Source organism: Culex quinquefasciatus, chromosome 2 (assembly GCF_015732765.1).
Source record: "Culex quinquefasciatus strain JHB chromosome 2, VPISU_Cqui_1.0_pri_paternal, whole genome shotgun sequence".
Classification (NCBI taxonomy): domain Eukaryota; kingdom Metazoa; phylum Arthropoda; class Insecta; order Diptera; family Culicidae; genus Culex; species Culex quinquefasciatus.
This window is the reverse complement of record NC_051862.1, coordinates 54,573,815-54,595,126: the sequence shown is the minus strand read 5'-3', so window position 1 is coordinate 54,595,126 and position 21,312 is coordinate 54,573,815. Positions and strand designations below refer to the sequence as shown.

Below are 21,312 nucleotides of genomic sequence, written 5' to 3'. Positions count from 1 at the left end.
GTGCGTATACCGCTTAAAACTGTTTTGATGCCTTCGGTATGCCCAAAGAAGCCATTTTGCATCATTAGTATGTCCATACAATTTTCCATATAAATTTGGCAGCTGTCCATACAAAAATGAAAATTCGAAAATCTGTATCTTTTGAAGGAATTTTTTGATCGATTTGGCGTCTTCGGCAAAGTTGTAGGTATGGATAAGTAATACACTGAAAAAAAAGATACACGGTAAAAAAATTGTGATTTTAAATTTCATTTTTTGTTACTTAAACTTGATTTTCAAAACAAAAACCTTTTTTAAATTTTTATTTATTAATTTTTTAATCAGTGTACATGATGCCCATTATAGAACATTTTATATTATACTTGTTTTAAATATTCTGAAACTATGTATTGTTTTCAAAAAGATCCGAAAATTTCACGAATGTTTCATATTTCAACATCGACATTAGAAAATGATGGGTTGTTTGGGTGAGACTTAGAAAACATCAATTCTTTTCATGGCAATATCTCAGCAACTAAGGGTCGTATCAACAAAGTTCAAAAAAGCAAAATAGAATTTTCTCAGCTTTTCTAAAATAAACAAAAAAAAAAGTACAATTCTTATTATTTTGGGCAAGGAATACCTATACCAAGTTTAAGCCAAATCGAAGATTTTTTGACTGAATCCCGCTAATTTGTCGTGGAATCGCTGTATATAATACAAATATTTACTTTCTGACAAGAAAGGTCGCAGTTGGGCTCGCAATCCAAAAGTGGTATAAGTTATAAGTTCGAACCCTGGGTGGAAAGTTCCTTGGAGTAAAAAGAGGTTTGAGTGGTCGTGAAAGTCAAAGGTTTGTTGTTGGGATTCTATTTTTTCATAGTTTTATTTTTTCTATTACTTTTTTTTATAAGAGGAATTAAAATTTATTCAAAATGCTAATTTAAATAAATAATATAAAATAATATATTTTCAGATGATACTGTTCAAATGACGGTGTAACGAGAAGCGGTGCAAGTCAACCAAATCCCGCATTTTATATTCGTGAAGTTCCGCACCACCCTTGACAGTTACACCGCATTTCGCGTCACGCGAGGAAAAAAATCAATAACATTGCGCTGTCAAAACTTTTACAAAAAAAAATCTCGCGATACTGCAAGCAAACACACATTCACAAAGGGAGGAGAAAATTTTAGTGAAATTCACAGATTTCAACCGGAAATTTAGTGCCGTCACCGTGAAAACCTGCTTCCGTCAGTGCTATTAGTTGTGAAGATTTGCTCAGAACAAGCAACCAGAGTTGTAAAACGTAAAAACCAGCAAAACTTTCCTTCTCTAGTCAAAATCGTCTGCGGGGGGCAACACCAGCAGCATAAAAATGAATATGAACATAAAAATGCCAGATTTCGACGTGAAAAAGTTCGTCAAAGATGCGGGCTCGACGCTTTCCCGTGTGGTTCAGGTTGGTATCGAAAATCACGCTCCATTTGGTTGGAAATTCCGTCTTGGTGCGATTACGGAATCCAAGGGGCAGATCGATTTATCGATTTGTTTGGATTTCAGTGACCTCCCCGTCTAGAAAGTGCCGATAGATTTCTCTCCCTCTCGGGGGTTGGTTCGATTTGATTAAGCAGTTTTGTTTTCCTCTTTCCCAGCTTACCGAGGAAAAGCTGGGCACGTCGGAGAAAACCGAAATGGATGCACACTTTGAGCACCTGACCGAACGATCCGATTGCACCCGAACGTGGACGGAGAAGATTGTCCGAGACACCGAAGCGGCCCTCATCCCGAACCCTGCCAATCGGGTGGAGGATTACATTTTCGAAAAGATCGAAAAGCAAAAGTCGAAACGGCTCAGCAATCTGGAATATCTGGGGCTGGACATGATCGAGGGTGGAGGTGAGTTTGGCCAGGACGGTCCCTATGGCAGTGCACTCATCAAGGTGGGACAGGCTGAGCAGAAGCTGGGCTCAAACGAGCGCGACTTTATCGGATCGGCCGGGATGTGTTTTATTCAGCCGCTGAAGAAGTTCCTCGAGGGTGAGATGAAGACCATCACGAAGGAGAAGGGCATTTTGGAGAGCAAACGGTAAGGAACATATTGCTTCAAGTTTCGCCAAATATCATCTAAAATCGTTTCTCACGTTTTAGATTGGATCTGGATGCATGCAAGAATCGGGTACGAAAGGCTAGGAGCATGCTGGGACAGCAAACGGTGAGAGATTCATTTGCACTAACCTGGGGGGTTCGGGGTTAACTCGGAAACGCTTGCTTCCAATAATAACACAGTACTAACAATCTGTTACGACTTGTTGCAGAAATGGTAAATAACTCTAACTTCATAACCTAACTGAAAGAGCTTTTTATCTGCCTTGCAATAATTGAAAACAATTTTGAAAAGTTATCCCTATTTTGCTCCTACTGAGTGGGGCAATGGTTTCTTCTCCCGCCGATCCCCGATCCTCGACGATCCTTCTAGTGCTTGCTTCCTCGGAAGTGGATCTGTCATTCTCAAAAGGGTCATTCAGGGTTGTTACGGACGTCGTGGACTTCGATTTCTATGAAGAAAATTGAATTTTCTTCCGAAAAAGTTGTTAGTATTTTCTAAGTAGTTTTTAATAGTTTCTCATTTCGAAATAATCTAATCTAATCTAATCTAATCAGACCCTAGCGCAGCCAATCTTTCGAAGGGATCCTGGAGAGTGCCTTAGGTTAGATGACGCCTAGCACTCTTCTTGTCATTTATTAACATTTGTAGTGCGCCATTGCATTAGAATGCATTGAAACATCACAAGCGTTAAAGCGGCCAGGCCTACTGCGTAAAGCCGTATCGCAGAGATGACTCGTAATTGGGTTGAGTTTGAGCACAGAGTGTTCGAACAACAACACAATTCTGAATCGACAGGGAGGAAGAAGCGTGGGGACACACCACCATACGCTCCGAGATTTGGTTGTATTCGTTGGGAGCACCATGCTAAGAAGGTTTGGTACTCCGGGACCCTCTGGGATGGGACATTGTATTTCCACGAATGCCCTGGACACTATTTGCCGTGGTTATAGCGCCACAACTCGCTCTACATTTCGAAATAATCTTCAAGAAGAGATTTTTTTTAAATGTATTGTTGTTCTAAAAAAAAAATTACATAACTCAACTCATTTTTTTTTAATATCTGCTTACCAGCTATGAATATTTAATTTCTTTTGTGTTATGAGAATTTTTTTAACATTATTTATTGTTTATTTTATACTGGATACATTCAATTTTTAATCTTGTGACTACTGTACATAAATCCCAAATATGAAGCTGGTTCTCCACTTTTGATAGGTTTTTATAGCTTTTTTTCTTTTCTTTTTTTTATTCAGGTTTAATTTTTTTTTAAAGAACATATGTTGCTAAATTCAAAATCAAAAAGATCTGCAATTAAGAAGATAAAAAATAGAATTCAAAATTCAAGAATTTAAAAGTTTAAAAAAATATATATTGCAAACAATAAAGAGAGCAGAAAATTAATTTCTTAAATTCTTAAATTCTTAAATTCTTAAATTCTTAAATTCTTAAATTCTTAAATTCTTAAATTTTTAAATTTTTAAATTCATAAATTCTTAAATTCTTATATTCTTGAATTCTTAAATTCTTAAATTCTTAAATTCTTATATTCTTAAATTCTTAAATTCTTAAATTCTTAAATTCTTAAATTCTTAAATTCTTAAATTCTTAAATTCTTAAATTCTTAAATTCTTAAATTCTTAAATTCTTAAATTCTTAAATTCTTAAATTCTGAAATTCTGAAATTCTGAAATTCTTAAATTCTTAAATTCTTAAATTCTTAAATTCTTAAATTCTTAAATTCTTAAATTCTTAAATTCTTAAATTCTTAAATTCTTAAATTCTTCAATTCTTAAATTCTTAAATTCTTAAATTCTTAAATTCTTAAATTCTTAAATTCTTAAATTCTTAAATTCTTAAATTCTTAAATTCTTAAATTCTTAAATTCTTAAATTCTTAAATTCTTAAATTCTTAAATTCTTAAATTCTTAAATTCTTAAATTCTTAAATTCTTAAATTCTTAAATTCTTAAATTCTTAAATTCTTAAATTCTTAAATTCTTAAATTCTTAAATTCTTAAATTCTTAAATTCTTAAATTCTTAAATTCTTAAATTCTTAAATTCTTAAATTCTTAAATTCTTAAATTCTTAAATTCTTAAATTTGAAACTAAATGACTTTTCAGTATCAAGGTGGACTAGCTCATTCCTTTTTCAGGGCAGAGACCATCTACTTACAGGTAGTCGTAGACCTAAGCTACTGACTACTCATCACTCAGGGTCGGCATTTCTACTCAGCGATTCAAGTGAGACACGGATGAAATAAAAATCAAGAACCACAATTTTCTAATCAAAACGTGTATTTTGTCCAAAGTGTAGGGTGTGGGTGTGTGTGGGGAATGTAAGGCACTTCAGGGGCAACGTACCGTTCAGCAGCTGAACTCGCAGCGAGGCTTCGCTGACTCCACTCCAATCCTCGAACGCCTTCGGCGTTCACCTGCTCCAAGGCCGGTCACAGGAGCGCCCTCGACTGTGCCGCCGCGATCCCACAAAGGGGGGGGGGGGGTGTCCTTGAGCTGCTGGTTGGTCGTCGACTTCCGGATGGCTTAAGCTGCTGCTGGGTTGGGCTGGAACGCAGAGGTAGGCCAGCGGGCGTTGCTGGTCCTACTTGCGGCAGGCGTCTTCCCTCAGTGGCGGATTCGGCAGCCCCAGAGTCCACTGACTTGGGCGTGCCGAGAGGGGATAATCTCCTTGACGAGTTATGGCGCCGCGCGCCAGAGATTCGGGTCGGTGTTTGACGAAAAACGTAGCCAATGGCTCCTGCGCACTCACGAGGCTAGGTTCACCGGTTCCCGTGTGCCGTCGCGCCGACGGAACTAGACTTCCGTGTGGGCACTTCCACTTCCGGAAGGCGAAACGTACACAGCACAAAGAGGACGGTACTGGTACAACGGACACGACTAAACACACAGACGCCTGAATGGCAAAAAAGGCCGATGCTAAACATCGGCGGGCCAAGAAGACATTTCCCGCTCGAATTCCAAACGGGAGGGGAAAAGCTCCATTTTCTTTTGTAACCAACGGTTACAAATTCTTAAATTCTTAAATTCTTAAATTCTTAAATTCTTAAATTCTTAAATTCTTAAATTCTTAAATTTCTGAATTCTTGAATTCTTAAATTCTTAAATCCTTCAATTTTGGACCATTAGGGTCCATTTTCATAACTCCTGAATTCTTGTTTCTTGCTCTTGAATTATTGTCAAAACCGCCCAATCAAACCGTTTTCCGCATGACGGGTTCATTCCGCTTCGAATTCCGCTTCGAAAATTGTTTCGAAATTTTCTAAACAGATTGACGGCTTGGGCTCCGCTTCGATTCCGTTTCAAAAAATTTGCTCGCTGGCGACATCTACTGGTGTACGGCGGAACTGCGGTGACATTTCGCCGCAGTTCGCCGAAGCGGTTTTGGTGACGTTGTGTGAGTGCAAAGTGTCAAAAAACTTGCCACGGCGGAGACGGTTCCGGGGTTCCGTGTTAATTTTCGACTATTTGCGTCGAGATTCTGGCGTAAAATGGTAAGATTTGTTTTTAAAGTGACTACCAGAGGCCAATATGGATACGTTCACTACAGTCTTGTAATTGTTTTTTTTTTTTTGTTTCAGTTTTCCTCTTCCCGAGCTGGGAAGCCGCTGGGGGCAGCGGAAGCAGCCGCTGCTTTTACCATCCAGAAATTTTCAGCATGTTCCTCCAGCTGGAAGAGGAAAGGTGGCGCAGAATGATTTTGGAAGAATTGTTGCTCCTGCTCCCTTGAATGTAAGTAATTCTTCAGGATATTCCAAATGCTCGGATTATTTACATTCCGTTTTTGTTTTAGGTTTGTTCATCAGCCGCATCACGACCCGGCTGATGAAATCGACCAAGGTGGAAAAGATTATCGAGCACCAACTGTGCTGGACCGTGTCGAGTGCCAAACTGCTGGTTTGTGTACAGTTGAATCTTACGCCCTGGCTGTGTCCAGTCTGATGAACTGGATCGGCCATGACCCGGCCCTTTGAAGGGAATGTTATCCGTGACTAAGTGTGCGTAAAGTAGATTAAAGACAACGACTACTTCGTTGGCGTCGTGCGGAAGCAACAGTTTCTGGTCAATTCCTGGCCAGCGATCAACGAAGGAAACCTAAACCAAGGACATTTCCGTGGAGGAGGATGACGCTTCCAAGAACTTCTCCGTGTTCTTCTCGGAAGATGACGACTCGCCTACCTAGGACGTGAGCGACACCGGATGATTAGAAAAAGGACAGGCTGAAATCAAACTCGACACAATCTTCAAGAATGGCTGGACCTGCTGTACTTGCTGGTCTACAAGATGACTAGTCAAAATATCATCACAAGTTCAACGACATTTGAACTGCTTCCACAACTGACTAAAGTGTAAGTGATGTATACGTTCTTTATATTTATTTATGCTTAACTGTTTAATTCTATAAGGCGTCATCCATAAAGTATGTCACGCTCTAGGGGGAGGAGGTCTGAGTAAGTGTGACATTGCGTGTTATAAGTATAGGAAAAGCGTGACAAAGGGGAGGATTGGCTGATTTTAGCGTGACGTACTTTATGGATGAAGCCTAATCTAGTTTACCAGATTTTCTAACTTTTCTAATCTTTTATTTCTCAATTTTCATTTTAATTCTTATCACTTATAATCATGTATCACAACATCAATTGTTGAAAGTCTGATCAGGCAAACTATTAAGTTTGCCTAATCCCTCTATAATCCAAACACCATCCACCAACGGAACAACTCTAAAATGTCATTTAATTTTTTTTTCAACAATTTGACACAAATTATCAAATACTTTTGCTTTACTCACAAAGACTCCATAAAATTAATTAAAATTGAATTTTTTTAAAAATCTCGACTCCTTAAATGCTAAATTCTAAAATACTTAACTCATTTTGTTATTATTTTAAATTGTTATTTTTTTTAAATTCATAAAATATTTGAAATTAATAAATTCTACCATTCATAGATTATTACATTTTTCAATTTCTAAATTATTAAATTTTTGGGCCCTTAAAAAATCCAACTATTAAATTCTTAAATTCTTAAATTCTTAAATTCTTAAATTCTTAAATTCTAAAATTCTAAAATTCTAAAATTCTAAAATTCTAAAATTCTAAAATCCTAAAATTCTAAAATTCTAAAATTCTAAAATTCTAAAATTCTAAAATTCTTAAATTCTTAAATTCTTAAATTCTAAAATTCTAAAATTCTAAAATTCTAAAATTCTAAAATTCTAAAATTCTAAAATTCTAAAATTTAAAATTCTAAAATTCTAAAATTCTAAAAATTAAAATTCTAAAATTCTAAAATTCTAAAATTCTAAAATTCTAAAATTCTAAAATTCTAAAATTCTAAAATTCTAAAATTCTAAAATTCTAAAATTCTAAAATTCTAAAATTCTAAAATTCTAAAATTCTAAAATTCTAAAATTCTAAAAGTCTAAAATTCTTAAATTCTTAAATTCTTAAATTCTTAAATTCTTAAATTCTTAAATTCTTAAATTCTTAAATTCTTAAATTCTTAAATTCTTAAATTCTTAAATTCTTAAGAATTTTATTTCTTAAATTCTTAAGAATTTCATTTCTTAAATTCTTAAGAATTCTTAAATTCTTAAATTCTTAAGAATTTTATTTCTTTAATGCTTAAGAATTTTATTTCTTAAATTATTAAGAATTTTATTTCTTAAATTCTTAAGAATTGAAGAATTTAAGAATTTAAGAATTTAAGAATGTAAAAATTTAAGAATTTAAGAATTTAAGAATTTAAGAATTTAAGAATTTAAGAATTTAAAAATTTAAGAATTTAAGAATTTTAGAATTTAAGAATTTAAGAATTTAAGAATTTAAGAATTTAAGAATTTAAGAATTTAAGAATTTAAGAATTTAAGAATTTAAGAATTAAAGAATTAAAGAATTTAAGAATTTAAGAATTTAAGAATTTAAGAATTTAAGAATTTAAGAATTTAAGAATTAAAGAATTTAAGAATTTAAGAATTTAAGAATTTAAGAATTTAAAATTTAAGAATTTTAGAATTTTAGAATTTAAATTTAAGAATTTAAGAATTTAAGAATTTAAGAATTTAAGAATTTAAGAATTTAAGAATTTAAGAATTTAAGAATTTAAGAATTTAAGAATTTAAGAATTTAAGAATTTAAGAATTTAAGAATTTAAGAATTTAAGAATTTAAGAATTTAAGAATTTAAGAATTTAAGAATTTAAGAATTTAAGAATTTAAGAATTTAAGAATTTAAGAATTTAAGAATTTAAGAATTTAAGAATTTAAGAATTTAAGAATTTAAGAATTTAAGAATTTAAGAATTTAAGAATTTAAGAATTTAAGAATTTAAGAATTTAAGAATTTAAGAATTTAAGAATTTAAGAATTTAAGAATTTAAGAATTTAAGAATTTAAGAATTTAAGAATTTAAGAATTTAAGAATTTAAGAATTTAAGAATTTAAGAATTTAAGAATTTAAGAATTTAAGAATTTAAGAATTTAAGAATTTAAGAATTTAAGAATTTAAGAATTTAAGAATTTAAGAATTTAAGAATTTAAGAATTTAAGAATTTAAGAATTTAAGAATTTAAGAATTTAAGAATTTAAGAATTTAAGAATTTAAGAATTTAAGAATTTAAGAATTTAAGAATTTAAAATTTAAGAATTTAAGAATTTTAGAATTTAAGAATTTAAGAATTTAAGAATTTAAGAATTTAAGAATTTAAGAATTTAAGAATTTAAGAATTTAAGAATTTAAGAATTTAAGAATTTAAGAATTTAAGAATTAAAGAATTAAAGAATTTAAGAATTTAAGAATTTAAGAATTTAAGAATTTAAGAATTTAAGAATTTAAGAATTAAAGAATTTAAGAATTTAAGAATTTAAGAATTTAAGAATTTAAAAATTTAAGAATTTAAGAATTTTAGAATTTTAGAATTTAAGAATTTAAGAATTTAAGAATTTAAGAATTTAAGAATTTAAGAATTTAAGAATTTAAGAATTTAAGAATTTAAGAATTTAAGAATTTAAGAATTTAAGAATTTAAGAATTTAAGAATTTAAGAATTTAAGAATTTAAGAATTTAAGAATTTAAGAATTTAAGAATTTAAGAATTTAAGAATTTAAGAATTTAAGAATTTAAGAATTTAAGAATTTAAGAATTTAAGAATTTAAGAATTTAAGAATTTAAGAATTTAAGAATTTAAGAATTTAAGAATTTAAGAATTTAAGAATTTAAGAATTTAAGAATTTAAGAATTTAAGAATTTAAGAATTTAAGAATTTAAGAATTTAAGAATTTAAGAATTTAAGAATTTAAGAATTTAAGAATTTAAGAATTTAAGAATTTAAGAATTTAAGAATTTAAGAATTTAAGAATTTAAGAATTTAAGAATTTAAGAATTTAAGAATTTAAGAATTTAAGAATTTAAGAATTTAAGAATTTAAGAATTTAAGAATTTAAGAATTTAAGAATTTAAGAATTTAAGAATTTAAGAATTTAAGAATTAAAGAATTTAAGAATTTAAGAATTTAAGAATTTAAGAATTTAAGAATTTTAGAATTTTAGAATTTTAGAATTTTAGAATTTTAGAATTTTAGAATTTTAGAATTTTAGAATTTTAGAATTTTAGAATTTTAGAATTTTAGAATTTTAGAATTTTAGAATTTTAAAATTTTAGAATTTTAAAATTTTAGAATTTTAGAATTTTAGAATTTTAGAATTTTAGAATTTTAGAATTTTAGAATTTTAGAATTTTAGAATTTTAGAATTTTAGAATTTTAGAATTTTAGAATTTTAGAATTTTAGAATTTAAAAATTTAAAAATTTTGGAATTATAGAATTTTTAAATTTTAGGATTTTAGAATTTTTGAATTTTAGAATCGCGCCATACAACATTTTTAAAATTTGTATGTAAATTTTGGTATAAGAGGGGGGGGGGGGGTTGAAATATCCGATTTTTCGCGTTACGTAATAAAAGAACGCTCCCTCTTAAAAAAAAATGTTTATAATTAATTTAGACAATTAGACTTTGTTAATTGTCAAAAGCATTACTTAATAAAGTATTCTATAATTTTTATTTTTTTCATTTTCTATACGTTGCTACGAGGTCATCGGGAGTACTTCAATTTCCGCCGGCGGCGACCAAGCAGCTGGGCCATCATCCCGCCGGAGTACATCTGTGCAGCGACGAGGACAAGATCTACATCTTTCATCAGATGGCCTTGATTGGAGCGCTCGGCCGTATGCATCTCAATCGGGTGGCTGCGGACGGAACGCGGAGGTCGCTCGGAATCGGGTGCGCGACGAGAAACTTCGACCGTGGGAAAGCAAGAGGTTGAGAATCAGATTGCGGTCAATAAGATTCACACGAGCTTCCCGTACAAGGTGGGAAGTGTTGGTCCCTTCCAACTTCGTCGGCGAGACAGGCCGCCGAGTCACACAGCCTACAATGTCCGAGGGGATAAGGCACTACTTCCTTTATCAAGACTAGACTAAGGCAAATCCAACCGATCAAGTATGAGGAGATTCAGATAGAAGGCGACGCCGTACGTGAACTGCATCTATTGGGTTGTGGTGCTAGAAGAGGTCTGGCCGGTTTACTTTAACTCTTCTTTAGGTTTGGAATGACCACCCTTTTCCCTATTTTTTAGACCGTCCTTTCGAAGAGCTTGCTCACGGGTTACCTGATCGATTATGGCAACGAGTTGGTCATTCCGTCAACGGAGTTGTTACCGCCGCTGCGTAAACTGGTGGAAAACGATCAGCCACCGGTGACGCCGTTCCTGTTGGACATGCAGCATTGGAGGACATGATCGGCGAGTGCGGAAACATTGCGATTCTCTCGATGGTTGGTCCTGAGGTTTGGTCGTGGAGCAGCACGACAAAAACTGTCTGTTTTACCCGGTGGACAATGGTCAAGTTGATCTCGTACGAGAAGAAGATCCGAGCGCTACCAGAGGAATACAGACATAATTCGTACCTCGTTATACAGATGGACCTCCCGCGGGTCATCATGAAGAAGCTCGAGTTTAAGCAGCGGTGCTCCCTGCAGGCTTTGCCTTCGGCTTTGAGCGGCTTTCGTACGATCTGCAGACTCGCAAAAGGCCATTCTCAATGACGGTGCTGAGGTCACCTTCCGGATCTCACGACAAGCATGTCGACATCAACTACTTGGGGCACATCCCGCAGAACAGAAGCATCGTCCGGATTACGTCCATTCTGAACGCGTACAAGGTTATCGTCTGCTTCAAGGACAAGAACAATGTGTCACCGAGCTGCGACACCGCCCAAGCCCAACGACGGGTTTATCCGCGACCTCCGCGATGGAATGGCAGGCCAAGGCCGAAGCTGAACGTAAACAGCTCGAACAGGAAGCGGAAATCGAACGCAAAAAGTTAATAGGAAGAAGCGACTCGCCAAAAAGCCGAGTAGGAACGCATGGAAGCCGAGGAGCAAAGGTTGGCGGAGGAGCAGGCCAAGGCTGCTGATGCGCCAAGCTTACCTACAACGACCTCAAGCTGGACAAAATGCTGGCGGGCACGGATTAACCTAACGGAGGTTGTCAACCAGCACCAGTGTACCCGCTGTACGGCGTCTTATCGAAAAGTTCAAGGTTCTGGCCATACTGATGGAGCTGCACAAGTATGGCGATGACAAGGAATCCGAAGTGTCGACCGGCGGGATATAAAACGTCCTTTCAATGTTTTCTTTTAACCTAGAAAAATATAATTAAAATGAGGGACTCGGGGTTGGGCCGCGTTTCATTCAACGATTGATAATTATAACGAAAAATAAAAAAAAAACTAGTTTTCAAATAAGAAAATCAAGATAAATCAATCTTTCTGGTTGAATTCCAATAATTTGGATTCAACCAAAACAAAAAAGAAAAACAACAAGAAAAAATAAGAAGAATAAGAAGAAGCTGTCAAAACTAACCCGTCCATTCCGTTTCGATTCCGTTTGAATTCCGCTTGAACCGATTTGCGGCGAAAACTCAAACGGAACCGGTTGTTGCGTTTGAAACGGAATACGTTTTAGAATCTAAAACGAACACTGTTTAGAATTCGAATCGAACTTTTTTCGCTCAAGCGGAATTCTAAACGGAATTCAAACGGAACGCGCTGAGTGGGCGGTTGCGACCCGGTTAGATTGAATGCGAGATTGCATGCAATTTATAGCAAAAGCAGCCAAACCCATGGTTGCGTACTGAGAACAGCTGTTCGATCGCTGAAATATTGTCATGTTGTGTTTTGACATGTGTTTTTTGAAAACATTTCTGAATCATGCTTGATGCTACGGAAGTTTTGCTAGCATTTTTGCTCCTGGGTGGTGTTGCTGCCTTCCTAACAAGAAAATCAAAATCTAAGAGAAAATCGCTTCGTCGAAAGCCGTTCACCCGAAGGTTAGTAACAATTACTGATGCGTGTTGCCTGTGCCAGATCTCAATTGGTTTCAAAGTGTTGTTGAAATGTTGAGAAATGACCGAAAAAAATCTTTTTTTTTTCAGGAGATATGCACGAAAAAGCTGCTGGATTAAAAACACCTGGCGTTTGCGTCAAACGCATGGCTTGTACGGGAAAGTTTTGCGTACAATGCGAACTGATCCCAAAATGTTTGAAAGTTATTTTCGAATGACCTACGATCAATTTCAGCTGTTACTTTCCATGGTAAAGCCACATCTCACCAAAGAAAGTCACCGTGCTTTGAACCCCGGGATTCGCCTAGCCATCACTCTTCGCTACCTTGCATCGGGGATGTCCCAAAAGGACGTAGCTCTTAATTTTCTTGTTGGCTTCACCACTGCCAGTAACGTGATACGAGAAACTTTGGGCGTTTTGTGGCATGTTCTATCTCCGAAATACCTTCCGGAACCGGATACGGATATGTGGCTGAAAACGGCGAGGTTGAACATGGACCGCTATCAAGTTCCGTTATGTTGCGGGTTTGTGGACGGAAAACATGTTAAATGCAGGAACCTTCCACATCATGGAACTCAACTATTTAACTACAAAAAAGAATACTCGTTGGTTCTTCTGGCCGTTTGCGACGCAAATTGCAAAATTCTCGCCGTAGATATTGGACAATACGGAAGTATTAGTGACGGCGGCACTCTTAAGAATTCAGAATTTGGCAAAAAACTGTTTTCTGGAACTCTTGGTATGCCAGGCACGACCTTCTTACCGGATACTCAAATCCCCTTCGAGTACTATTTTATCGGAGACGAAGCTTTTCCCCTTCACAAACACATACAAAGGCCCTACGGAGGAAAATTTTTAAGCTTTGAGAAACGGGTTTACAACGCTCGCCTTTCACGTGGGAGAAGTTCAATTGAGCGATGTTTCGGTATCATGTGTGCCACGTGGAGAATTTTACTGAACAGAATTGACGGTAATGAGTCAACTATTGAAGGTATAATTCAGGCTTGTGTAACTTTACACAATTTTTTGATTGTTGAAAAGCAGAAAAATTCACAAACTGAGCGAAGTAGCAAACGCAACCATAAATCGTATAATTCTGTTACTGAAAAGGAAAACAAATCAAAAAAACAATACAACACAGCCCGGGATGCTTTGAAGGTTTGGTTTAATGTGATAAATGTTATTCCATGGATTAACATGAAAGTTCGACAAGGAAAAATGTAACATTAGTTAAGAACGGCGATGTACAAAAAATAAACTTAAATACGCGTAAAAAAGCTTTGACTTGAAAGTCAATCACAAAATGTGCTTTTCCAGCGCACATAAATCAAATAATTTGTTTGTACACTGCTGCATGTACTCTCGCCGGCTATCTTCATTTATGGTGCGAAGCATATGCTTTTGCATTTTGCAGAAATGATTTATGATGGCGTCCTGGTCTGATGGCTTTTCTTTCGCGATCTGCTGTCCTTGAAACCGATTTGTAATCGATCTGGCTGCCTCTGTCATCCGCACGTAGAACCCCTCTTCCAAGTCCTGTCTCTCTGGTGAAGAATCGATGTTCGCGACTTCGCGCCTGCGGAACTGTTTTGGATTTTGTTTCGTTTTTTTGTTTCTTCCACGTCCTCGGTTCGGGTTGACGGGTTGAGTTTTACGGGGTTGTGTCGGTCCTTCGTTGCCCTCGTTCCCAGAATCGCCAGCGACGTAGTCGATTTTCTCTTGTGTGCAAACTTCATCAGAAGCTGATTTGCTCTTCTTTGGAGCGACATCGTCATCACTTGAGGAAAGTTCCTTTTCGTAAGGTTTGTATCCTTTTGGCGGGTTGTAGGAGCAATGCGGTTGTTCTTCAGGCTGTTTTGGAGGGCTCAGATTCAATGTATCACGAAGAAACACGTCGTAATCTACGTCGATCACGTTTCCAGCGAGTTCGCTTTGCGTCAATCCGCGGAACGATTTTGAGGATTGTGTTTCTCCCGCAAAACGATCGCTTGAACTCCTTCCGTTAAAAGATTCTGGGGATTTTTCCTGTTGACTGAAGTTTGATTTGGTCCTGAAACAAAAAAAAAATGTTAGGTTATATAATTTAGATTATATTCGTATACTATGGATTATATTCGTATACTTACGCTTTTGGTTGAATGTGTTCGATCAAAAAAGACATTTGCTGGGCGAAGGCGAATTTTGGACGCCCACGATTATTTGCTCCGGAACCACTTGGGAGATTTTCTTTGTTGAGGAAATTCCTGTAATTTCTTTGTAAGTTCCTCCACTTATCAATGCACCATTGCACATCTGTAAAAGTACATTTCAGTCAACACAAAATAGCAGCACAAAAAATATGTTTACCTTTATCAAGCGCACTGGCAATTTCAGTCCACGCACCTTCAACGCACTGCGTTCGCATGTGGTCTTTGTTTCTTTTATTGAATATTGCGTCATGCGTCGAAACTAGGCAAATTAGTTGCTCAATCAACTCATCTTCATTACTTTCAGTCATTTTTTGATAAAACTTAATTTTAAGCACAAAACGATAGACCACTTTGTTTTCGAAATGAAGAAACTCAAAGTGCCAAACAAAAACAAAGAGCTGTCAGATTTTTTTATGGCAGGGACACGGTAGCCAATCAGAGCATTCCTGCTTGCTATAATGGCTTTCTTGTTTGACATGAATTGAATTCTTGTACGACAAGAAATGAATTGATGTCAAGCAAAAATTCAATTGTTGCTCTGCTCGCGTTGAATTTTTAACATCAGTTTTTTAAAGTATTTTGTGATGAATAAATAAAAAAAAAAGTTGAAGGTTACTTTTGTTGAGTAAGCAAGCATGTTTACCAGCGTTTTCATCAAATTTATTGCTAAAAAAGCTAAAAAATAATTCATGTCAAATTTGAACCGGTAACATTAATTAAAGAGCAAGAATTCAGGAGTTATGAAAATGCACCCTTAAAGAAGAACTGCTGAATTCTTAATTTCTGTACCTTTTACAAAATGAAAAACTGCAGGATTCTAAAATTATTAAAAGTCACAATTATTGTCACCATCTGAGCAATTCTCGCTGAAACCGTCCCACTAGATGCACATGTTCTCAAATCGATACGGCAATGTTCCCATTCAATTCAGTGCACCAAAAAACCATTAAAACAACCTTCGAACCAATGAAAATGTCAGCCGTTAGCCACCTGTAAATAAAAACTTGTATTGAACTATGGATTTTTTCGAAAAATGCCTAATTTGGAGAAATGATATCTCCCAAAATACATTACCAAACATCAAAAAGTTATATATCGTTGGAAAGGTAATCTCGAGGGCTTTCTATCGAACTTTGAAAAACTTTTCAAAAATTATTTTTCAAGGGTAATTTCAAGGGTTTTGAGAAACTTACTCTTAATTTTGAATTTTGACCGTGTTCGCAACCACTTATCATTACGCAACCATTTTCATTCGAAAGATTGGAAGATTTTGCATAAAATCAACTTGAGAAAAGTAGTGTAATGAAATAGTTTTCGTATAGTTATTAACGGATGAAAGAAATTGGTAAAATTTCAGTTAAAAATAACCAAAGCTCAGACTTCAGAAATGAGCCTAATTTACAGTCAAAACAAAGCAGGATTGTATTTGAGCCGAATGTACAGTCATATGAGGCAAATCTGGACATATAGGATGAATAGAGACAGCTATTTGAACAATACTATCACTCATAAGATCATATTTTTAAATTATTTATGTAAAAACATACATAAACAAACAAGTTTCTAAGTTATAAGCTTTTAAGTACTCTGAAAACTAATGTCCTTACTTAGACTCGATTCGCCACATTTCACTGAAGTAATATTTTATGTACATAATTTGTTTTGGAAAGATCTGTTTTATTTGTATAACGTCAATCATGCACAAAAAAGTGCAAATTTGAAATCAATATTTTTTGATCAAGTTAAAATTTTATGTGGCTGTTGATACCATAAAAACAAGCAAAAAACTCGATTTTCGTCCAAATCAGACTAGGTCCTTTTATTTGACACCACCCCAAAGTTTCACTTTTCAGCAAACAATGTTAAAAACCTTCATTGACAATCTCTGAAACCGCACGCCGTATATTGTCGAGTCTGAACTCACTAGAAAGATCATTAGACGTAGAATTAATAAGTGTAGTCTGTTTTTCAATTAAAACTTTTTTCAATGTATTTATGTTGCACAAATGAAAATTTTAAATTTGGATTTAAAATGAGAGTAATTAAAATTAAAGTTAAATGAATCCCAATTTGTTTTACATAGAATAGAGAAGAGCGGGGCAAAGGTACGCACCTAGTGATAATCATTCTGTCACCGATGACCTTAAAATATTTTTGATTCCTTATCACTTGCTTTCAAAACGTAGTACTAGAATTCACCTCAAATTGCTTTTATGTCGAGAACCAGGCAATTACCCTAAAAAATAAGTGCGTAGCTTTTCCCCGTGTGTGGGGTAAAGGGATTTTTAATATTTTTGTTTTAATTTTAGTTATTTTTTCATTCAGTTTTCAATTGGGGGTAGCTTTTAATCTCAAATTAAGGTAAATTTATCGTAAATTGACTTGTGTCTAATTAAAGGGCGTAGTCCAATTTGGACGAAAATCGAGTTTTTTGCTTGTTTTTATGGTATCAACAGCCACATAAAATTTTAACTTGATCAAAAAATATTGATTTCAAATTTGCACTTTTTTGTGCATGATTGACGTTATACAAATAAAGCAGATCTTTCCAAAACAAATTATGTACATAAAATATTACTTCAGTAAAATGTGACGAATCGAGTCTAAGTAAGGACATTAGTTTTCAGAGTACTTAAAAGCTTATAACTTAGAAACTTGTTTGTTTATGTATGTTTTTACATAAATAATTTAAAAATATGATCTTATGAGTGATAGTATTGTTCAAATAGCTGTCTCTATTCATCCTATATGTCCAGATTTGCCTCATATGACTGTACATTCGGCTCAAATACAATCCTGCTTTGTTTTGACTGTAAATTAGGCTCATTTCTGAAGTCTGAGCTTTGGTTATTTTTAACTGAAATTTTACCAATTTCTTTCATCCGTTAATAACTATACGAAAACTATTTCATTACACTACTTTTCTCAAGTTGATTTTATGCAAAATCTTCCAATCTTTCGAATGAAAATGGTTGCGTAATGATAAGTGGTTGCGAACACGGTCAAAATTCAAAATTAAGAGTAAGTTTCTCAAAACCCTTGAAATTACCCTTGAAAAATAATTTTTGAAAAGTTTTTCAAAGTTCGATAGAAAGCCCTCGAGATTACCTTTCCAACGATATATAACTTTTTGATGTTTGGTAATGTATTTTGGGAGATATCATTTCTCCAAATTAGGGCATTTTTTCGAAAAAATCCATAGTTCAATACAAGTTTTTATTTACAGGTGGCTAACGGCTGACATTTTCATTGGTTCGAAGGTTGTTTTAATGGTTTTTTGGTGCACTGAATTGAATGGGAACATTGCCGTATCGATTTGAGAACATGTGCATCTAGTGGGACGGTTTCAGCGAGAATTGCTCATCTTAGTTTTCAGAAAATCCGAATTTGGGAATTTTTGGAGTCATATTTTAGGTTAGAGAAATTTTGAAAAGAAAATAATACAAATTTCGTGCTTCGATTTTATGGTTTAATATTTTTATGTTGTTTTGTCTTTCTTATTAAAGAAAGGTATAGGTTTTACTTTATGGTTGGACGTCATTTTCATCTTCGCAAATATGAAAATTCAGCAAGAATTTTAATCGGAAAAATCGCTAAAAATTCACACTGCATCAATTTTCGACGCTCTATCGATTCACCTTTACATTTTCATATAAATTTCTTTTATTTTTTTTATGCATATCTCAATTTCTATATTGAGATCATTTATATTTTTGATTTCTTTTTTTGCCAACATTATTTTATAGTTTTTCTCTTTGGTTTGGTTTCATCGCAGCAAAAAAAAAATGTCCATCTAATTTTCGGCGTTTTAAGATTTTACGTCCTGATATTCAGCCTCATAAACATAAAACAAGTTTAATTTTTGTTCCAAATATTTTTTTTCATAAATCAGAGCGAGTTGTGGCGCTATAACCACGGCAAATAGTGTCCAGGGCATTTGTGGAAATACAATGTCCCATCCCCGAGGGTCCCGGAGCACCAAAACTTCTTAGCATGGTGCTCCCAACGATTCATTGCTTTTATAAATAGGAACGTGAGCGGGGGATCCCCACGTTTCTTCCTCCCCTGTAGATTCAGAAATGTATTGTGGTTTGAACACTCGTGCTCAAACTCAATCCAGTTTAACGAATCATCTTTGCGGTTAACTTTACGCAGTTGGCCTGGCCGCTTTAACGTTTGTGATGTTTCAAAGCAATTTATTGCATTGAGGCACTGCAATTGTTAATAATGACAAGAGGATGCTAGGCGTTAATCAACCTAAGGCATTTTCCAGGATGCCCTCGAAAGACTGGCTGCGCTAGGGTTAGATTATATTAGATTAGAAATATTTTTTTTCTTAAATCATTTTGAAACTCTCTTTGTAAGTTTGTCGCGAAATTATTTTTTTCTAAATATGGCGCGGATTTCGCGCGGATTTGGTTTTGGAACAGCGCGGATTTTTTCCGACTTCTCCGTAACAACCATGCCGGTTTTTACTTTTTAGGATTTTTCTGAATTTGAAATATTCCGTGTTGACGGTGTCTAATGCTGGAGACTATGCCTGACTTTTTTATAGGATTACTCGGAAACGTTTACCTAAGATTGTCAAAAATCAAGCAAAATCCGGGGGTTATCATGATTCTTAATTTACAAGGGAAAGGTTTTTATCATGGAATTATAGTTTCATACATTTTCATGTGATGTAATAAGCTTATTACTAACTATTTATTATCCCTTTCCATTTGCTACCATCAGTTATTAGAACAGGTATTTACAGATTTAAACAATGTTTCCCAACACGAGTTTCCAGTTTTCTCTTTCAAAGTTCCTTTCAAACGGTCCTTCTGTTCTGTAAGCTTATGATTTCCGGTTATGTGCTACAACGTTTTGCTTTTACTAACTAGGTTGTTCCAGCAATTTTGTTAAAGCTATCAAAACTATATATCTCAGTATTGTGGTGTTTGTTACTTGTTGACCAAGAATGACCAAACCGTCCCGGACTAGACGCATTTGACGTGGAGAATACAGCAAGCGTACCATTTTCTAATGACTGACCTGTAACGTCTTACTAAATCTGTTCCCGTTGTTCCCTTTTTCCAAACCAACAAAAAAAACTATTAAAACAAACTAACAATTAACAAAAAACTCACAAACCCGACAACAGAAGGACGGAATTTCGCCCGAGGCTGCTCTCGAACAGGTACAGTTGGTCACACTTCGTACTCAACTAAAAAAACGCTTCTTTTGTGTTCCGTAGAGACTTCATAGACGATGTGCCGTAGCTCGGCCTTTTCATCGGATGTATTATTTTCTCATTTTTGATTTGTAGATGTTTTTTTTCGTAATTGTTAGAATGCACGAAATCAATTATAGAGGATGAAATTTGCTATTTTATTCAGTTACTGATTGCCCCTTCTCAACTATTCCTAGGCCGAACGTGACCTGCGAGTGGCCCAGTCGGAATTTGACCGCCAAGCGGAAATAACGAAGCTCCTACTGGAAGGAATCAGCACAACCCAGGCCACTCATCTGCGCCACCTGCATGCCTTCGTCGAGTCCCAGGTTCGCTACTACGGCCAATGCAACAAGATCATGAACGACCTGCAGCGCGAACTTGCCAGGTAGGCGCCCCCAAAAGAACTCCCTACAGCTTCCACCCTCCCCCCCGTTTCTGTTCTGTCCCCTCCCCCCTCAAAACACTTTAAGCCTTGTGACGAGTTCCAAACTTACACGAAAACCTTTCTTTCTCTCCATGTACATGTCTAATTCTCTCTTGCGCGTCACACGATCCCTCACACACACACAAATGCCCCCTCCTTCCATCCATCCAGCTCCCGTCCGACGGCACCTCGGCTGCGCGTCAACAGCGAGGACGTCGACCTTACCCGGGGTCCTCCCTACCTGAGTTCCTCGCAGGAGGAAAACGGCAGCGGCCAGCAGACGATAACGTTGCATCCGGCGGCGCACGGCGCCCCACGGGTGGCCCGCAAGCCCAAGATGCCCCCGGCGGCGTATCCCGTCGTGGCCGGGGACACCGTTATCGCCGAGCTGGTGGCCAACAGTGACCCGAATGATATTTCGGTGCTTTAAGTGCGAAATGGCTTATTCGAAATCAAAATTTACTGACGAGCTTTCCTCTTTAAATTTATTCTAATACAAAATTACCCCAATCTAACTATCATATCCCGTACAAATAGCCTCGGCATCTCGTCCATTTTTTACAAACTAAAACATCGTAAAGCAAAATAAATATTGGGGTTCGTTAACTTCCGGACTGTGTCTCCTTCTGTGAATATTGTACCTTGTCCACCGAGCGTGTCTGTAATTCTTCCTCCGTTTAAACCAAATTTAAATGTCTAGAAGTTGAGTGTTAAGTAGTCTAGATGTAGTCTTTCTTCAATGCTTCTTAAAAACATTACTAACTGGCAGCTAAACAAAAATGTTTTAAAGGTATACATTAGCTAGTAAACGTTTTGAAATGTCATGTAATCGGGCAAAAGTTGTTCCGTCCACTGATTAAGCTCCTAGGAAATGAGTATACATATTGTTCGTTCATGTGCAGATGTTTCAGTTTTTTTTACCTGCAGAGGACGCAATAGTTTTACGATTCTTACATTAAAAAAAAACCAACATAGCAAAATCA

General features: G+C 35.3%; 3 protein-coding genes across 8 annotated transcripts in view; 2 read left to right on the top strand and 1 right to left on the bottom strand.

The window, feature by feature from the left end:
* The first annotated feature begins 1,098 nt into the window (after nucleotides 1-1,098).
* The window catches only part of LOC6051370 (endophilin-B1), a 29,067-nt gene continuing 8,853 nt past the window's right edge, over nucleotides 1,099-21,312 (top strand). The window contains exons 1-7 of one of the 6 annotated variants that reach the window (XM_038253302.1): nucleotides 1,099-1,441; nucleotides 1,635-2,068; nucleotides 2,131-2,194; nucleotides 19,425-19,436; nucleotides 19,834-19,869; nucleotides 20,100-20,290; nucleotides 20,501-20,791. In XM_038253302.1, coding sequence (XP_038109230.1) covers nucleotides 1,358-1,441; nucleotides 1,635-2,068; nucleotides 2,131-2,194; nucleotides 19,425-19,436; nucleotides 19,834-19,869; nucleotides 20,100-20,290; nucleotides 20,501-20,759 — 1,080 coding nt within the window. In that variant the 5' untranslated portion in view covers nucleotides 1,099-1,357 and the 3' untranslated portion in view covers nucleotides 20,760-20,791. Of the gene's footprint in view, nucleotides 1,442-1,634; nucleotides 2,069-2,130; nucleotides 2,195-19,424; nucleotides 19,437-19,833; nucleotides 19,870-20,099; nucleotides 20,291-20,500; nucleotides 20,792-21,312 lie in introns of those variants that run through there. The other 5 variants (XM_038253304.1, XM_038253300.1, XM_038253303.1 and 2 more) reach the window with 5 other exon arrangements.
* LOC119766898 (protein ALP1-like) lies at nucleotides 12,350-13,736 on the top strand. The gene is made up of 2 exons (XM_038253299.1): nucleotides 12,350-12,485; nucleotides 12,591-13,736. Exons 1-2 carry the CDS (start codon nucleotides 12,367-12,369, stop codon nucleotides 13,723-13,725), a joined length of 1,254 nt encoding a protein of 417 aa, XP_038109227.1. The 5' UTR covers nucleotides 12,350-12,366; the 3' UTR covers nucleotides 13,726-13,736.
* LOC6043240 lies at nucleotides 13,650-14,812 on the bottom strand. The gene is made up of 2 exons (XM_038253307.1): nucleotides 14,628-14,812; nucleotides 13,650-14,551 (listed from the first exon to the last, which is right to left on the bottom strand). Exons 1-2 carry the CDS (start codon nucleotides 14,660-14,662, stop codon nucleotides 13,798-13,800), a joined length of 789 nt encoding a protein of 262 aa, XP_038109235.1. The 5' UTR covers nucleotides 14,663-14,812; the 3' UTR covers nucleotides 13,650-13,797.